Raw genomic sequence first — 17,402 nt, 5'->3', positions numbered from 1 at the left:
TTCGAGGAAATTAGGAAGAGAGCTGTAAATTTTGCTTCCTTTTCGATGCAACATGTTAGTAGGGATGCCGACAGCACGGTCGATCTTTGTGCTAAACATGCTACTTAGAGGTATCCGAGTGTTGGATGAATATTTGTCCAACCTTCATTGTAAGCAGCCTTAGGGCTGAGTGTAACGGAATTTCATTCATGCAATAAAACTCTCATGTTTCGCGTAAAAAAATGACGATCTGCTATCTCACCCGCAAAAAGAAATTGCAACCCAATTAGACACGTCCATCCGGCGGGCCTTGACGCCCGGGTTGGCCAGCCCTGGGCAGACCTTGTGAGCCCGACACGTCTCGGCCACGTGCTCCTCCAGTGCGCTCTAGAAGTTCTTCACGTGTCGATCGGCAAAGGCGCCGCAGTTCTTCTCGCACTACTATAGTATCCGTTCCGTATTGCCGATCTCGTCGCCATAGCATCCTCCACCGAACCGACGACGACATGGCGGACGCCAGGGACACAGCCGCCACCAGCACCGACGACCACCACCACCAAACGGGCCGCGCCGCGGCGGCACCGCCAGCGGCGAAAGGCGGCACCACCATATCCATCACCATCGTCCTCCTCGCACTGCTCGTGGCCTCCGTCGCGGCGTTCCTGCTGTCGTCGCCGACGGGCGTGGGGGGCGGCAGCCGCCCCGGCGCCGAGCCGGTGGAGCAGGCCGTAGGCCATGGTGGCGTCCCCGGGTTCAACAGCCGGCTGGACGCGTTCCGCACGTGGGCCAAACTAACGTGGATGAAGCTGCAGCGGCCGCACTCCGATGATCATCGGTACGTATTATTATGTTCCTGATGTGGAGTACTACTTTGTGAGCATGATGTGATTCTGTTGTGTCAAGGTATGATGCTGGTGGAAATGGAATCGCCGGCTCGGCAGCGGAGGCGACCAAGAAGAGCCTGGAGATGGGCAAAGAGACGGCGGAGCAGGCGGCGGCGACCGCCGCGGGGGAGGCCAAGGACACGTGAAGGGAGTGGCCGCGCCCTCCTCCGATGCCGAGCTCTGAACAGAAGTTTTACTGCATGCCGCCGTGTTCTGTTAGTTTTGCCCGTGTGAATGTGTACTCTACCGTAGTTGTTTGTAGTATACTGGGCATTCTGGGTCCTGTCTTTCTTTTTCTTTTCTTTTTTAATGATTCTGGGTGCCTGAGCACCCTGCGCTGAAGTTCCACATGTATATTGTACTACGACAGAAAGTGAACAGAGATATGTGTTATGCGGCATAATCACAATGCTATAAAACTTGATCATAAGAAGAGAAATGCATGATATAAATCGCATCACCACAAGAACTACACAGATATTTGGTACTCCGGGCGGAACTAACGCCCGACAAACCAAAAGAATAAAAGTGCTATATATGACGAACAGTTATGAACTTTTCTTTAGAAAAAGAGGAAGACCTCGCGCCTCTGCATCTGGACAATGCATATATCTATTTTATTAATTATTAATACAAGACTTTATAAAGGATACATCCATTTTATTAATTATTAATACAAGACACTAAGTCACCGTCTAAATGACATCTGTCGCTATTTCTATTCAGTTGATGAAGGGGCGCTAACAGTGTGGGCCTAATACCAAACAGACCCTGCAGCCAAACCTAACATTTAAGGCCTAAGGTCCCAACCAGGACGTCTGTCGGGTATGCGCACCCATCAATCCGGCATGCTCCTCAACCAGGACGCCTGCCGGGTATGAGGCCGCCGCAACCACCTGTCACCAATCCATCTTCAGAGCTGTATTGCTGCATCTAACTTGCTCTATCTAGCTGCCGCTGACACCACCACGACGCCAGATAGCGTTACCCTCCTGCGTGAGTCCATCTCCGCACATCGGGCGTCGAGTCTCCACTGCGCCACGCCACCGAGATCCGCCGTCATCAATGGGCAAGATCAATCACCGCTCCTCCTTTTGTCCCCTCCAATCAGCACTTGCTCCAAAACGATGCCTCCCAGGAGGGAGAACGACACCGAAGGCGCCGTCATCGGATGTCCGATCCGGTAGACCTAGATCTAGGGTTTCCCCCGAAACTTCCCGATCAGGTTGACGTGACCTGCAACGACGATGCCCCAAGAAGGGAACGACGTTCGAGACGCCGCCATCCTCCGCCAAGACCGCAGTCAGACGCGATTTTTACCGAAAGCCACGCCGTCCCGATCTCGCGGCTGGCTAGAACCGAGCGGAACCTCGCCATTAAGACGTATGATGCCGTCGGAAAGCCGGTTGAGGACCTCCAGCCGCCCCACCTTGGCCCCATCACGCGCCGCCGGCCGGCCATAGCCGAAGCACGGCGGATTTGGCCGGGACACCAGATCCACGGCCATCGCCGCCGCCCATCACATAGCGGAGAATCCCATCGGAGGACCTCGCCAGCCCTGGGTTCGCCGGCTGCCGCCGCACATCTAGGATGCCGCCGTGGCTGCCGCGCGAAGACCCCGCACGAGGCGCCCCAGCCGCCTGATGGGAGATCCTTCGCTTCCCTCCCGCCCTAGCCCTTTAGGCGTCGGGCGCCGCCACCAGCGCGGCCAGTGCCGGCGGCAGCGGCGGCAGCGATCTGCCTCGCGTGAAGGCTGGCGGCGCGAGGAATTAGGTCCCTCTGACATCGCCCTGGGTGGCGGGGCAAGGGGGTCGCGAGAGAAAAATACAGATAGATGGCTCAAGTCTGCAGTGCATCTGAAACAGTTGGCTGTATTTTTAAGCCCCGAAGAAGAAACACTAGCACTAGTAGAGTGGCTTGTCTATTTTTTCATGTCTCCAAAGGCGGCATAATCTTGCTCATATAGCCATGCAGATGCCAAGAGTAAAGGAATCGTTCGGTTCAGTCATTTTGTTTTTCAATCTGCATGACAGCACATTCACTTCTTCTTATATAAAGTTCGAGAGAAAAAAAATAGCACTTGCACGCTTGCAGAACATTCCTTTTAAAATTATAAAAGAAAAAAACTCGTAACAAATGATGGGTATACAAAGACCAGATAATAGGCGACATCTGCATTGCACATTGCTGCTACGGAGAAACACCGGTCTCTCTCAGTAGCTCAGGCTTTCCGTTTTTTAGCCACTTGTTGATCCTTTTCTGACATGGCCACTTGCTGATTCTGATGTTTGTCGATTGGATGGTCTGATACGAACTGATCTCCTACGGGCACTCCTTCAGATAGCGTGGATGTCCGCAGAGACGATGGCGCCAAGTCTGAGCATGTTATATGCAGAGCTGGTAGAATAGGAACCAGCGCATTTCATCGCGACTAGAAATCATCAGAGAACATGCATCACCTCGTCAGGTTGATGTACTGTTAGTTTTGCCGTGTAAATATGCACTCTGCCGTAGCTTTGCCGTGTACTGTTGGTTTTGCCGTGTAAATATGCACTCTACCGTAGTTGATTGTATTGTGCTGCGTCCTGAGCACCCTGCACTGATCGCCCGCGCTGAAGTTCCACATATACTTCCTCCGTTCCTAAAAATATCTCTTTTTAGAGATTTCACTAAGAAATACGTACGGATGTATATAGACATATTTTAGATTGATTGTACATTCACTCATTTTGCTCGGTATGTAGTTCCAATTAAAATCTCAAAAAAGACTTATATTTAGGTATGGAGGGAGTATATTGTACAACAGGAAGTGTCAGAGATGTGTTATGCGCCATAATCAATACGTCTAGATACATCCATTGCCCCGACAAGTATATAAAACTTGGTCACAAGAAGAGATAAATTGCATCACCAGAATTTCACTGATATATTTGGTACTCCGAACAAACCAACGAACAGTTATGAACTGAGAATACAGATGTCTGCTGAAGTCTGAACTGCACCTAAAACAGTTACCCTTCTGTTCTTAGCCGTCGTGAACCATTCTTTCAAGTGTTGCAGCATCAGCCAAACGAAGATCTTGCAGTTCATCATCACCCTGAATCTTCAGATAGCGTTCACGCCCGTAAAGCCAATGGCAGATCATGTTACACACAGAACTGATAGAATAGGAACCAGCACACCTCATCCCCACAGGGAAACATCGGAGAGCATGCACCACCTCGATCGTCGGGTTGGATCTAGACCACATGAACATCATCCCACAAATGACATGCTCAACATCCTGCTGCGACATCCCGAACCCATCCGAGAGCATGCATCTCCTCTTCACAGTTATAGGGGCCATGATGACTCGCTTGCCTGGCTTCTCCAAAACCAGGGACAAATTCAACAACACGGCGGCAACTAGAGCCAAACCAAGCCACTTCATATGCTAGGACAAGGCATGTCACGATAATGTGGCCAGTACGGGGCAAGAGACCAGGCCACAACGACTTCCATCTTACAAGAGAGAACCTGAAGCATAGCATAGCTTCTAGATGATTTCCTAGCTATGAAAACCTCAGAAACTTCCTCAATAGTTTGATCCTGCAAACAACTGGCCATGACAGAGACTCTCAGCTCCCCATCGTCTTCAACAGATACGACGCGGCGCCAGAGCTGTATCGTGCCATCAGCTGCAACAGGCAGTTTGTCCTCTCCGAAATCAAGCAACTCGATTTCCATGTCGTCTATACTGGCAGTGGTGACAGTAAACACACCTCGAAATCCTTCTGGCCATTCCCCATCCACCATTCTCACACTGATGGTGGCCTCCACGGAGTGAACCATGTCTCCCAGTGTCAACTCCATTGTGCTAAGCCTGCTAGTCCTGACACGATTGAACACGTAGGACTTCATTGAGCCAGAAATATAATACGGCTCGACGTGATAGCTTAACTCTTTATCCTCGGATTCAGTAGCGCCCTTCACCCTTGCAATGTAACCTCAAACCACACAGGATCCACCACCATGGAGCTTAAGACAAGAATTTTGGGACGGAGGGAGTATTTAGTAAAATATTTTGTAAACCTGAGTATAATATAAACATGTGTGTTATATAAATGTGCGTATTACATATTTGGCTTTCAAATATATAATTTTGGAGAATTTTTTTTATACACACATTTTTATTGTTCAAGGTTTGTCTAAACTAAATTTTCATAATTTGTAATTTAAACTATTAATATGAATATTCAATCGTGGCTAATATTTTAATTATATATTATTTTTGAATGTAAGTCATGAGTAAAACTTGTACACAAGTGAATTTCATAAATATTTAGTAAATGTTTGTACTTATCATTTTGTATAATTTAAATATAAGATGCAAGTGTGTATATTTTTTGAATTTATTAAACATATTTATTTAATAAACATTTTCTATGTGTGTTAACTGAATATTTTTTATATAATTCACATGTTTATATTTAAATGTTCTTATTTACTAATCATTATTTTTATGTATGGTATTTTCAACACATAAGTATTTGAATAAAATTTTATTACTTATTTTTTATGAATATTTTAAATGTTTTTATTAATTATGTTTTACTAAATATTATATATAATACACAATTTTATAATTAAATATTTTTATTTACTGATCGTCATTTGAATGTATAATATTTTTAACACACAAATATAAATTTATTCCTTATGTTTTACAAATATCTTAAAAGAATTATGCGTGCAAAGTGGGCCGCATTATCTGCAGTTCATTCAAACTCTGCGTGAGGCCTCGTTTTACATATATGATATATGTTTGTTATCCGTATTAGGCATCAAGTCCTCAAGGCCGTATTGGTTAGACTGTCTACTGTGGTGTTAATTTTCGCATACATGTGCAGTACTATGGTCGGGGTTTTGTGTAAATAAAAAAATGCAAGGGTGTTCTGTGCTGCGTCGCAGTGATAGACTTTTCCCATGAATAATTTTCTTACGAGGGTGTTTTGTGTAAATATGTCTGCATACGCGCAATGTGTTCGTATTAGGCATCAAGTCCTCAAGGCCGTATTGGTTAGACTGTCTACTGTGGTGTTAATTTTCGCATACATGTGCAGTACTATGGTCGGAGTTTTATGTAAATAAAAAAATGCGAGGGGGTTCTGTTTTGCGTCGCAGTGATTGACTTTTCCCATGAATAATTTTTTATGAGGGTGTTTTGTGTAAATATGTCTGCATACGCGCAATGTGTGCGTATCTACATGCTTGAGTCAAGTGAAGTGACCACAACACTGTATTTTTAAAGTTCTATCATCAAACTGAATATGCGACACAAGTTTTATGACTCCCGAGATATTACCTCACTAAGAAAATAGAACAAGGAAGCTGTACAATTAATTTTCTCTTTTGAGCAAAAGTAGGGTACAATTGATGATGGAAGGGGTTATAACGGAGCGAGCGATGCAGCGATGGGCCGGCGGCCCGCGAGAGCAAAGTGTGATCGCGATGCGATGCATGCATGCACGCAAAATAGTTAGCCTGGGAGCGATCACGCGCGACCACAAATGTTTGAGGACCAGTCGTGCCACGACCGTGAACCGGACGGTCGGAGCCTGGCACGCTGCATGCTGGTGCCCGTTGCTTCACAAGTCGGTCTGCTTGCAGAGTTGCAGTACCATCTCGCAGTACCAGCACTGTTTATTGATCTACCCCACTACTCTACTTTTGTAGCCTATAGGTAGCGAGCTGACGCACGGCGCGAGCCGCAAGGAGAGCCGGAAATGGAGGGGCACACAGAGGCTGCGCCCAAGAAAGGCCGACTACCTGCTTTCCCTGTTCGGAACTGCCGTTGGTGGACCGGGCGTCAACAGGTCAGGTGGAACCGGGTCTCCCTTCCCGCGGCCTCCAGAATTTCAAGGCGATCGTCTCGCGCGCGCGCGCGTGCCTCCCATGCCTGCCGCCAAACACGTTGCAACTGATCGACGGCACCAAGCTTTACCTAGGTCGGATATGGATTGGTTAATGTTGTGTGCAATGCAATATGGATGAAAGTTGTTGGTCCCCTATGGGGCTCCTTGCTTCAGCAAAAAAAAAAATTGTTGCGTTTTTAGCCATTTTGTAGACTACATGCCAACAAGCCGTTGTTGGGTCTCGCGCGCGTGGCGGGCGTGGTGAGCAATCTTCGAATCATTCAGAAAACAAAAAAAGGCGATTGGTCAAGGAGATCATGTCGTGGCGTGGGGGTTGGTGCAGGGGGCAATGTTCTTGTCCCTAACCGGTAGCGAAAATGGGCCACAACGGAGGTTTGAAAATCGGCATGCCGGATCAGGCGGTGGGGCAACAACCCTGGATCGGCGAGTTACCACACGGCTTGTCGACCATGGCGGCGTGTTATTGCAGCGGACAGTGGTGATCAGGACGTCGAAGTGGCTCATCTCCGTCGTCGCCGCCACAAATGTGGCATGACAACGCCCAAAAGCGACATCATCTTCTTTTCCCGCAGATTCTCCTTTGGCCGGTTGGTTCTGTGTGAGAGCGACAACAAATAGATGGATGGCGACATTGGCGATTGACATCCATGTTGTTATATCCGAGTGAAAACCCATGACTCAACCTTCTATCTAGATCATGCAGTGTCTACGTCCGCATGTTGTTCCCTTGTTTAAGGTGCTCCCTCGAAGTTCTTCTTTTGGAGGGTGATAGGCTCTAGTTTGGCTTTTGGTTAGACTCCTGACAACGTTGTGTTGACCCCTCTTAAAAGCATTCTCTTTGACTGTTGTGTCTTTATTCGGTCACATGCTGCTCGACCGGTGGATTATGGTCTACAGTTATAAGATAGGTGGCAGGTTTGTGGAGGTGTTAGCACTACGCAAGCCGACTGTGGCTACCTTAGGTTTTCTTAAGTGCCAATGCTTGACATCATTTAATTATTGATAATAAATAAATGTGTGGATTGGTCACTAAAGATCATGGGCTTTATCCTCCCTTTTCGGGTGGGGGAGGGGGATGTTTGTTGATGTGCAACGTATGGCTGGTGAAACAATTTGCAAGACGCCTCTTTTTTTGCGGGGTATGTACTGCCATTTTATCATTTTTTAGACAGTAGCATTTTATTTTTTTTAGGGGTAGCTTTTCTTTTAGGGGTAGCATTCTTTTGTTGAAATAAAAAAATTAATTTTTTTTGAGACACTATAAAAAAATTAGCTGGTGAAGTAACTTGCTGATGGGCTAAACGGGCCGTCACTCTGTAAGTAGTGGGAGAAGACACTCACATAGCGGCGGTACACGGGAAGAAAATGCATGCTCGTAAAAGGAAAAACCAGGTGAACAGTGTCAGCCGCTCGTTTAATTTTTCAGGGAAAAGAGCTTGTTCAGTGAAAGAAGCCCAGATCTCATTTTTTTATTAATTAATAAGGATAATAACTGCCAGTGGATACTTCGAGATGCTTGTAATTGGTGAGAGGAGCTTGTCAGAATGTGGGGCCGTGGCGGTGGTTTGGTGTGTGCGTGTGTGTGGGCGTGCCCCCTAGTTTCAAAAGAAAGGCAAAACCCTGCACCCTGAGGCACGGAGAGAGAGAGAGAGAGCGTGGGGAAAGAAGGAGCCCTCCCCAAATCCTCCCTCCTCCGCGTCAGCGGCGGCATGGACGAGGCAGAGGAGGAGGAGCAGCTGCCGCCGCCGCCGCCGCCGCCCCTGCCGCCCCGCACCGGCCCGAGGTGCGGCCCCTGGCAGCGCAGGCTCAACGTAAGCTCGTCGTCCTCCTCTCCCTCCCCCCACCCCCCCGTTTCTGCGCCCGACGACGACGAAAGAAGCTTCCTATTTTTCTCCTCCGCGTTGCATCGAGCTCCAAGGGTCGATCGCCGGTTTTGGGCGGAGGCCGTGCCAGTTCTTGCCTTCTTGGGGCGCGGCGCCTCCCACGGGCCGGGGGCGAGGAAGGAGCAAGCCGCGCGCGCACGGGGCGCGCGGCCGCGGCGGTGCAGCCCGCGTACGGGCGGGGCCGAGCCGTCGAGGGAGTCCCGTCCCGTCCAGGTCCCGCGACTCCCGACGACGCGGCGGATGGGTTTTTAGCATGTACTCCGTATCAGCGTAGTTTTCCTTTGGGCGTGGTATGTGTGAGCGTGGCTGCGCTTGCGCCTCTGCTCTGGGCTCCGATAAACTACATCGATTCAGTGCGTGCTTTGGTAATATATCCAGCAAACCTGGAATCTAGTCTCTTAGACTGCGACTGGGAGCCGCTACATGAGTATTCCCTTTGAGTTTTGCTGTTTTGTTCTTTGATCAGTCTTTTCAGAGCCGTTTCATGCTGTTCTGAATATATTGCTGTGCTGACTAGCTAGTGTGCGTGTATGTGTATTCACTTTGTGAGACCTGTGAAAAGACTGATGCTAGCGATGCAATCTCATCACGTTGGCATTGACACATTACTCTCTTCGTTGACTAAATGCAGGAGATCCCAGTCATTTCATTCGATGTGAACTGTTCCGTTGCTGATTATGTCGTTTTTATGACATTGAGGTTCACAAGAGCCGGTCTTCTCGCTCCATTCAGCTATTGTGGTGCACCCGTCACCCCACACAAGAATCCCAGGGCTAGAGAGAAGAAGGGTGGCAAGGAGATCGATGACAGTGGAGTGTTTTATCATATCATTGAGCTGTTTAACTCCCTTGAGGAAGATGATCGCTCGTTACGTGTGCAACTCTTGGTGTCAGACTATGATGGCTATATGGTTGCAATCAGACGCAGGGTGCTCAACACTTGGGGGGCATGGGGCAGATTCAATCATCTCTATGTGCCTAGTTGGTTAAACTCGGAGGACATGGGCGTAGATGCTTCTCATAATAAGAAGTGAGTTACCATATTTGTCACAAAAACCCATTGCACGTGTATAAAACTATAAATATGATGCAGCTTGCATTCATCAACTAATGTGCATCTCTTGTTGTGTATCAGGACTACGGTTGGAGGGTCACCACTCATGCAGAGCATGTTCTATGCCCTAGTTCGTCCAAATCGCAGCAAGGATGAGATAAGAAAAGCTGCTCTTCGTGCTATAGTAATCTTCATTGAGGCCTTCAGACTCTCGTGCATCTTAAGACTCGTCATGGGCGCCATGAGGACTGGCAAAGAGACTCCTCTGGAACCATATCACTGGGAACGGATAAACAGCTGGGGACACTTATGCAAATTTACACTGCAGAGGGCAAAGTACGGTCAGGTGGAGAGTCCTAATGTTCTGGAAAGGATGATGAACACTTGCAATTACACAAGTTTTGACGAGATCATCGGAGAAAATGGTGACTTAACATGGTTAATGAGGGATGAGGGTACTTTACTTGATGATGAGCTAAAGCGGTGGCTGCTGCGCAGGGGCGCAGGTACAGACATCGCCAATCCTGATTTCGATGCAGCTGCAGCTGCTGTTGCTCCTGATGATGGTCAACATGAGGATGATGATTAGGTGAGAAGCTGATGGGCGGTGCCGGCTACAAACTGATGGGATGTGAAACCTTTTCTGTCTGTGCATAAGTATTTGTGATGTCAGTTCCTATTTGGAACGCCAAAAACTTCTTGCTCTTATCTCTGTGATGTACTTGGCAGATTGGAAACTTGTCTCTCTGGAACACTCACCAAAATACATCCATTTCTGTATTAGCGGAAGAGCTTGGATTAATGTGCTAAAGTCTAGCTAGCTTAGATATAAATCAAAATCTAACTACTGTAATGTTGCTCTGATGAATCATCTGGTTTCCTTCTCAAGTATTGTATTTGTTTGCTGGTTTCCTTCTTAATTAAGTTATGAATTGTGATTATGGGGATTCTGGAATTGGTCTCCAGTTTACTGTACCATGCTGTGTAAAACAGTATTCTTATAGTATTACAACTAGGAAAAGGAAGGGAAGAGGAAGCTTTCCCACTGCACTTTGAAAATTCGTATTTAGCATGCTCCCACTAGGTAAAGGTTCAAGCAAGTTCTGAGAACAGCAAGTTTTCCATGAGAGGGAACTCTCCTGCTGTATATTATTTCTACAAATTATCATCATATGCAAAAATAAAAAGAAATAAAACTTAATTCAGTAGATGACATACCAAATTGGCACTCCAGGTAAAGTTTTGCTGCCACCAGGTGCCCACGCACGAACTCCAACAGGGCTACAAGCTTACATCAATATGTAACAGGTCTATACTGCCATCATTGAATATTACTAAATACCAGCATTCTTTAAAAGCATCATGGCGCATATTGAGTGATTTTGCCAACATGAACATTAGTATTACTCACAAATCCCATCATCCTCCTCCCCTCGCGGTTCCCTGGCTCGGGCGGTGGTCTCCGACGACGGTGCACCTCGGCGGGCAGTGCCCCGGTGTAGATCGAGCACAAGTGTGGCGGCGGGGGTTGGCCGGCGGAGCCCTGCAGGCCCAGATCTGGGCCCTTTTGGGCCAGATCTGGGTTAGGGCGGGTTGGTCGTCTGGTCTCCGGCGGGTCGCCTTCGGCTGGATTGGCGAGATGCAGACGTTGGGATCAGCGGTTCCTGTGCTGCGTCGGATGCAGCGCAGCGGCGGGAGCTTAGTGGGCCCGATCTAGGCCCGACTGGGTAGGGGGTTCGGCATGCTCCTGCTCCTGCGTTCGGTCTGCTACTGCGTGTGCCAGTGGAGGTTGTCCCCTCCCACGTGGTTCCGATACTACCGATCCCTATCGGTGGTGGCCTCGTTTGGTTCGATCGGCCTCACAACATCTACGATGGAGAGACGATGGTGGTGTCCCCATGACTGTGGTGGCGCATGTTGCTGGGCGGTTGGCATGGTGGAGCCGCCGGTTGGTCTTGGGTTGTGGGTGTGAGGGGCAGGGCGTAATCCCTCTCGGGTCTGGCCGGCACCGATGCGGTGACGCCTGCAGGCCCCGCCAACCTTCTTGAAGGGCATCAGGAGTACCTCTCCTCCGCTTCCCTCCGTGTACTGGGAGAAATCCTAAGGATTCGTCCAGGCAGCAGCGTCGTCGTCGTCGTCGCAGGCCTTCTTGAAGGTGTTGCTTGGTACGCGGTGACTATATGGCATTGGAGCATGGTGGATGTATCCGGTGGGCGCAGGGGGATACTACAGGTTTCGATAAATCCGGTGTTGTTGGCATTTCTTTCTCTTGTTTTTCTTCTGTTTTTTCTTTTGGGCGTGAATTGTGATGTTTGCCCCAGCGTTGGACTTCTTATATCAGGTGGTTGCTATATTAATATAGCGGGGCAAAAGCCTATTTCATCAAAGCATGTAAACTGCAACTGTAGTAATAACACAAATAGTATCTTCTTTCATTTTTTCTTTGCTTACAATTTTTTTAAAGGAGAATGTATTAATATCAAGCATACCAATTATAGTCAGCCTATGCACGAACAAGATGTATAAAAACATTCAGAATGCACACAACCAAAAAACTAAAAAAGAAGAGAAAAAAATCCTGCCACGGTGATCAATCAGCCGCAGTAGTAGCACTCTAACCATCACCAAAGAAAACACCTGGATTACAAAGAAGGTTCTCCAAAAGCAATATCTCCAAGAAGGAAACAATGCACAAGCGTTGTCATTGCCTGATCAAAGATCGTAGATTTTCACCCTGGAGAAAGACTGCGTTCCCAAAAACAATGTCTTCTACAAGGTCACTGCGAGGCACAATCAATAAAGGCCAGACCTTGGGTTTTCACCCTAAAAATCACGACTCGTTACTCAAAGGAGCACCACCAACAAAAAAGTCCTCCAATGCTGCCACCCCCACTTGCGAAGGCTACTACTACAAGTCACGTACCACCAGGCTCGCAAGAAATCGTGTCCGGTCTAGACATGAACATATCCCGCAAGCCAAGTCCGAACAACTGCCTGTGAAGCAAAGTCTTCATCGTATCCAAGACCCCACCTTCGGTACTTGCAGGTCCTCCAATCCCGCCATGGCATTCTCCACTTGTGTTGATCCCATGGAAATCTTGGTGCACACATGTCCTAAGGTGTCAACAAAACAGAGCTTTGCGATACCCGGTAGAGCTGATTACGCTGATGTTGCGGGTGCACACAACCGGCCCCAATCCAATCAAGGTGTCCAAAGAGCGCCATATACGCTAGTATTTGTTTTCCTTCGAAGGAGAAGTCTGAAACTCGTCGATGGATAGAACAAAGAGGGCTGGTCGCCACTAGAATGGTGAGCGAAGACCACCAGGGCCACCGCATAGCCGATTATTTAGCGAGAGATCCCAAGATCAACCATATCTCGATGCCCACCTCCGGCGACAGGAGGAGGCCGCCACCGCCATGTCCGGGGCAGCTGCCCCGGCGCCCAAGTGATGCGGGCAGAGTCGCTGACCATCGTCAACATAGTGCAGATCGAGCCCTCGTGGCAAAAAACCTGCCCAGATCAAGCCTAACCGCCCCGCCACCGTTGTGGGCTGCCTTCTTCCGGCTACCTGCCACCGACGCACCTCCGGCATCATCGCCGCACATCACCGTTGTTGTAGGAGGGAGGGCGTCACCTGCACACCCCTGGCTGCAACCGACGGGAGCCCCGCCGCCGCTGCGCTACGTGGGCTTTGCCCAGCGACATCTCCGATGGCGGCGGAGGGAGGGGAGCGGATGTAGGGAGGAGGGCTCAAGGGAGCCAGCGGTCTCCCTGGTGCAGCGCGCCCCCGCCCCACGGAGGGGGGCCAATACATGGTCCAAATTCTACTATGCAGATTGTTGTGCTTTTGATAACCATCGGGGCAATTTCTCTTCCTTATTGCAATCAATGTTAGCATTAACTAAAGAAAGGTCTACCAATATATAATGGGACAAAAATCATCATGTGGAGAACCAAGAACTAGAAAATGAGTAGGTTATTTGATATTTCCACACAGGACTTCAACATCTCTAACAATCCCAAGCGGTGAAATAGTATCTCTATTCGCAAGTTTAATAGCAATATCAATGTCCTCTATCTCAACAGGTGCAATATCATTCATAATCTCTTGATATAATGTAAATGGAATAGCACTCACACTAGCACCCAAATCACATACACCATCGTAACAACGATCTCCTATTTTAACCGAAACAACAGGCATGCCAACAATAGGTCTATTATTATCTTTATATTGGGCTTAGCAAATTCTAGTTGCTTCATCATAAAAGTAAATAACATGTCCATCAACATTATCAATCAAGAGATCTTTAACCATAGCAATATTAGGTTCAACTTTAATTTGTTCAGAGGGTCTAGGTGCTCTAATATTACATTTGTTAACCACAGTTGAAACTTTAGCATGTTCCTTAATCCTAACAAGGAAAGGAGGTTTCCAAGCAGTAGGCACAACTAGATCAACATTGTAAATGATAGTTTTATCTTTAACTATAATGGGTTCCTCAATATTTTATTCAACAGAGGGGTGATATTTACACCACTTATCCTTAGGGAGATCAACGTGAGTAGCAAATGTTTCACAAAAAGAGGCTACTATCTGAGAGTCAAGTCCATATTTAGTCTAAACTGATGAAAAACATCGGTTTCCGTAAAAGATTTAACACAATCAAACTCATGTTTTATACTTGACTCTTTACCTTTGTCGAGTTCCCAATCTTCATAGTTGTGTTTAATTCTTTCTAGAAGATGTCATTTGAATTCAATAGTTTTCTTCATAAAGGAACCAGTAGAAGAAGAATTGAGCATGGATTGATCATTATGAGAAAGCCAAACATAAAAAGTTTGTATGATAATTTATCTTGAGAGCTCATGATTGGGGCATGTGTACATCATGTACTTAAGCCTTCCCCAAGCTTGAGCGATAGGATAAAACTTCTGATGAAATTCTAATTTCAATCGGTTCCAATCCCACGTTCCAGTATCATCACACAACCTATACTATAATAAATATTTTCAGTAGGTTCATTAGGTTGAGGGGAAACTCTAATTGCTTCTGGTCGAGGTGAAGATACCCTGAACAAACCTCTCAAATGATTACTTTCCATAGTGACAAGTGACAGTAAATTTCAGCATATAATATAAATGTTTCCTTACCAAATTTCACTCACCAAAGGCGCTTCACTCCTCGGCGGCGGCGCCAGAAAAGACAAGTATATGGGATCAGTCGTAGTCCTTTCCATAAGTAAGAGTGTCGAACCCAACAAGGAGTAGAAGGAAATGACAAGCGGTTTCCAGCAAGGTATTCTCTGCAAGCAATGAAATTATCGGTAACAGATAGTTTGCTAGCAAGGTAATTTGTAACGAGCACCCAGTAGCAACCGTAACAAAGGTGCAGCAAGGTAGCCCAATACTTTTTGTAGCAAAGGACAGGTCGGAAACGGCCTCTTATAATAAGAAAAGTGTTCTCGAGGACACATGGGAATTTCAACTAGTCACTTTCATCATGTTCATTTGATTTGTGTTCGCTACTTTGATAATTTGATATGTGGGTGGACTGGTGCTTGGGTGCTGTTTACTTGGACAAGCCTCCCACTTATGATTACCTCCTCTCGCAAGCATCCGCAACTACGAAAGAAGAATTAAGATAAATCTAACCATAGCATGAAACATATGGATCAAAATCAGCCCCTTACGAAATAACGCATAAACTAGGGTTTAAGCTTCTATCACTCTAGAAAACCATCATCTACTTATTACTCCATAATGCCTTCCCTTATGCCCAAGTATGGTGAAGTATCATGTAGTCACGTTCACATGACACCACTAAAGGAAGCAATAGCATAGATATCATCAAAATATCAAACGAATACCAACACTAGTAGAAAACAGGGCTTTGGTCTAGGCCGGGCCAACCCATTAGTCCCGGTTCAGTTAGGAACCGGGACCCATGCCAGGGGGCCGACCGGGGCTCGTGGGGCATTGGTCCCGGTTCTTCTGGCCCCTTTGGTCCCGGTTCCAGACACGAACCGGGACCAATGGGCCTCGCTCCCGGCCCACAACCATTGGTCCCGGTTTGTGGTTGGAACCGGGACCAAAGGGGGTCCTTTAGTCCCGGTTCCAGCCACGAACCGGGACCAATGGGATGCCTATATATGCCCCCTTGCCCGCGAGCAGAGCACTCCGCTACTCTGTTTTCTGGCTGACTGTTGGAGAGCTTTGTGGTGCTCTAGCTCACCTCCTATGCACATGAGGTGTTCGATGAAATGCCCGAGCCACACTTAAGCTTTCTCCTCTCGAAGCTCCTTGTCCAAGCTCCATGTTCCTCGAGATTTGTCTAGGTTTGGCGGTCCGTCCTGTCCCATCCCCATCCTCACCGCCGTTGATCGCCCGCGCCGATCTCGTCGCCGGCATCACCGTGGTGAGCCTCTTGATCTTATCTTCTTTGTAACAGAAAAAAGTTCTTACTTGTATGATTTAGATAGATACTTGTGTAATTTTCTTACTTTTATTATTGCTTGTTATTATATAGTATGATGGTTTTGGTATCCGCATCCGTCGGCCCTCGTCCTGTCTATGATTCGGATGTGGTATATATTATCTTTTATAACTATTTGGTTCATTTATTGTTTACAACAATTATGCCAACCAACATGACATAGATTTTTTTATCTAGGAGGTATGTGAACCGGAAATTCCAACCGATCCTATTGTCGAGAGGTTAAAATTTAGTTGAAGAAGAAAACAATTACTTGAAGGAAAATTAAAAAAAATTGAGGAGGAGAAGATGATATTGGAGTTGCATGTTGCGGATGTCGTCGATGATCACAAGATCAAGATGGATGCAATGCGCTTGAAGATTAGAAAGATTAGAAAATATGCCATTCATACCGAGGCTTGGTATCATTATGCCGTTGGATCAATTGTTACCTTTGTTGCGATTATGATCGCATTTGTTGTTGCATTGAAATGTTTTAGATAGTTTCAATGTATGGTTTAATTAGATGCTCTGGAGAGCTATATGTTGTTCAATGTGAACTATGTATGTACTTTGGTTTTAATGTGATGATGAAATTCTATTAATTTGGTCACTTCTGTATTCATGATGTTCTGTATTGGTTTTTGACACACTTAATTATATATAATGCACGCAGATGAATTGGCAATGGATGTACGGCGACAGATGCATCTCCGAGTACATTAAGGGCATGCATAATTTTCTCGAAGTGGCTAAGGCAAACAAGCAGAATGGTTTTATGTGTTGTCCATGCCCTATATGTGGGAATACGAAGTCTTACTCTGACCGGAAAATCCTTCACACCCACCTGCTTTATAAGGGTTTCATGCCACACTATAATGTTTGGACCAAGTACGGAGAAAGAGGAGTTATGATGGAAGACAGCGAAGAAGAAGAGGATGATGACAACTATGTACCCCCTGAATATGGTGATGCTGCAACGGGGGAAGCTGAAGAACAAGAGGAACCAGATGATGTGCCCAATGATGATCTTCGTCGGGTCATTATTGATGCAAAGAGACAGTGCGAAAGTCAAAAGGAGAAGCTAAAGTTCGATCGCATGTTAGAGGATCACAAAAAAGGGTTGTACCCCAATTGCGAAGATGGCAACACAAAGCTCGGTACCATACTGGAATTGCTGCAGTGGAAGGTGGAGAATGGTATACCTGA

The 17,402-nt window shown here is 46.9% G+C and overlaps 2 protein-coding genes across 2 annotated transcripts; both read left to right on the top strand.

Annotated features, from left to right (window-relative positions):
* Positions 1-437: 437 nt before the first annotated feature.
* LOC123164152 (uncharacterized) lies at positions 438-1,269 on the top strand. Its single transcript, XM_044581575.1, has 2 exons — positions 438-814; positions 883-1,269. Exons 1-2 carry the CDS (start codon positions 486-488, stop codon positions 1,007-1,009), a joined length of 456 nt encoding a protein of 151 aa, XP_044437510.1. The 5' UTR covers positions 438-485; the 3' UTR covers positions 1,010-1,269.
* Positions 1,270-8,428: 7,159 nt separating this feature from the next.
* LOC123164142 (uncharacterized) lies at positions 8,429-10,458 on the top strand. The gene is made up of 3 exons (XM_044581567.1): positions 8,429-8,589; positions 9,293-9,690; positions 9,796-10,458. Exons 1-3 carry the CDS (start codon positions 8,488-8,490, stop codon positions 10,301-10,303), a joined length of 1,008 nt encoding a protein of 335 aa, XP_044437502.1. The 5' UTR covers positions 8,429-8,487; the 3' UTR covers positions 10,304-10,458.
* Positions 10,459-17,402: the final 6,944 nt, after the last annotated feature.

This window comes from Triticum aestivum, chromosome 1D, assembly GCF_018294505.1.
Source record: "Triticum aestivum cultivar Chinese Spring chromosome 1D, IWGSC CS RefSeq v2.1, whole genome shotgun sequence".
Lineage (NCBI taxonomy): Eukaryota > Viridiplantae > Streptophyta > Magnoliopsida > Poales > Poaceae > Triticum > Triticum aestivum.
Note: the sequence above shows the minus strand (reverse complement) of the source record. Positions and strands in the feature narration are given on the sequence as shown.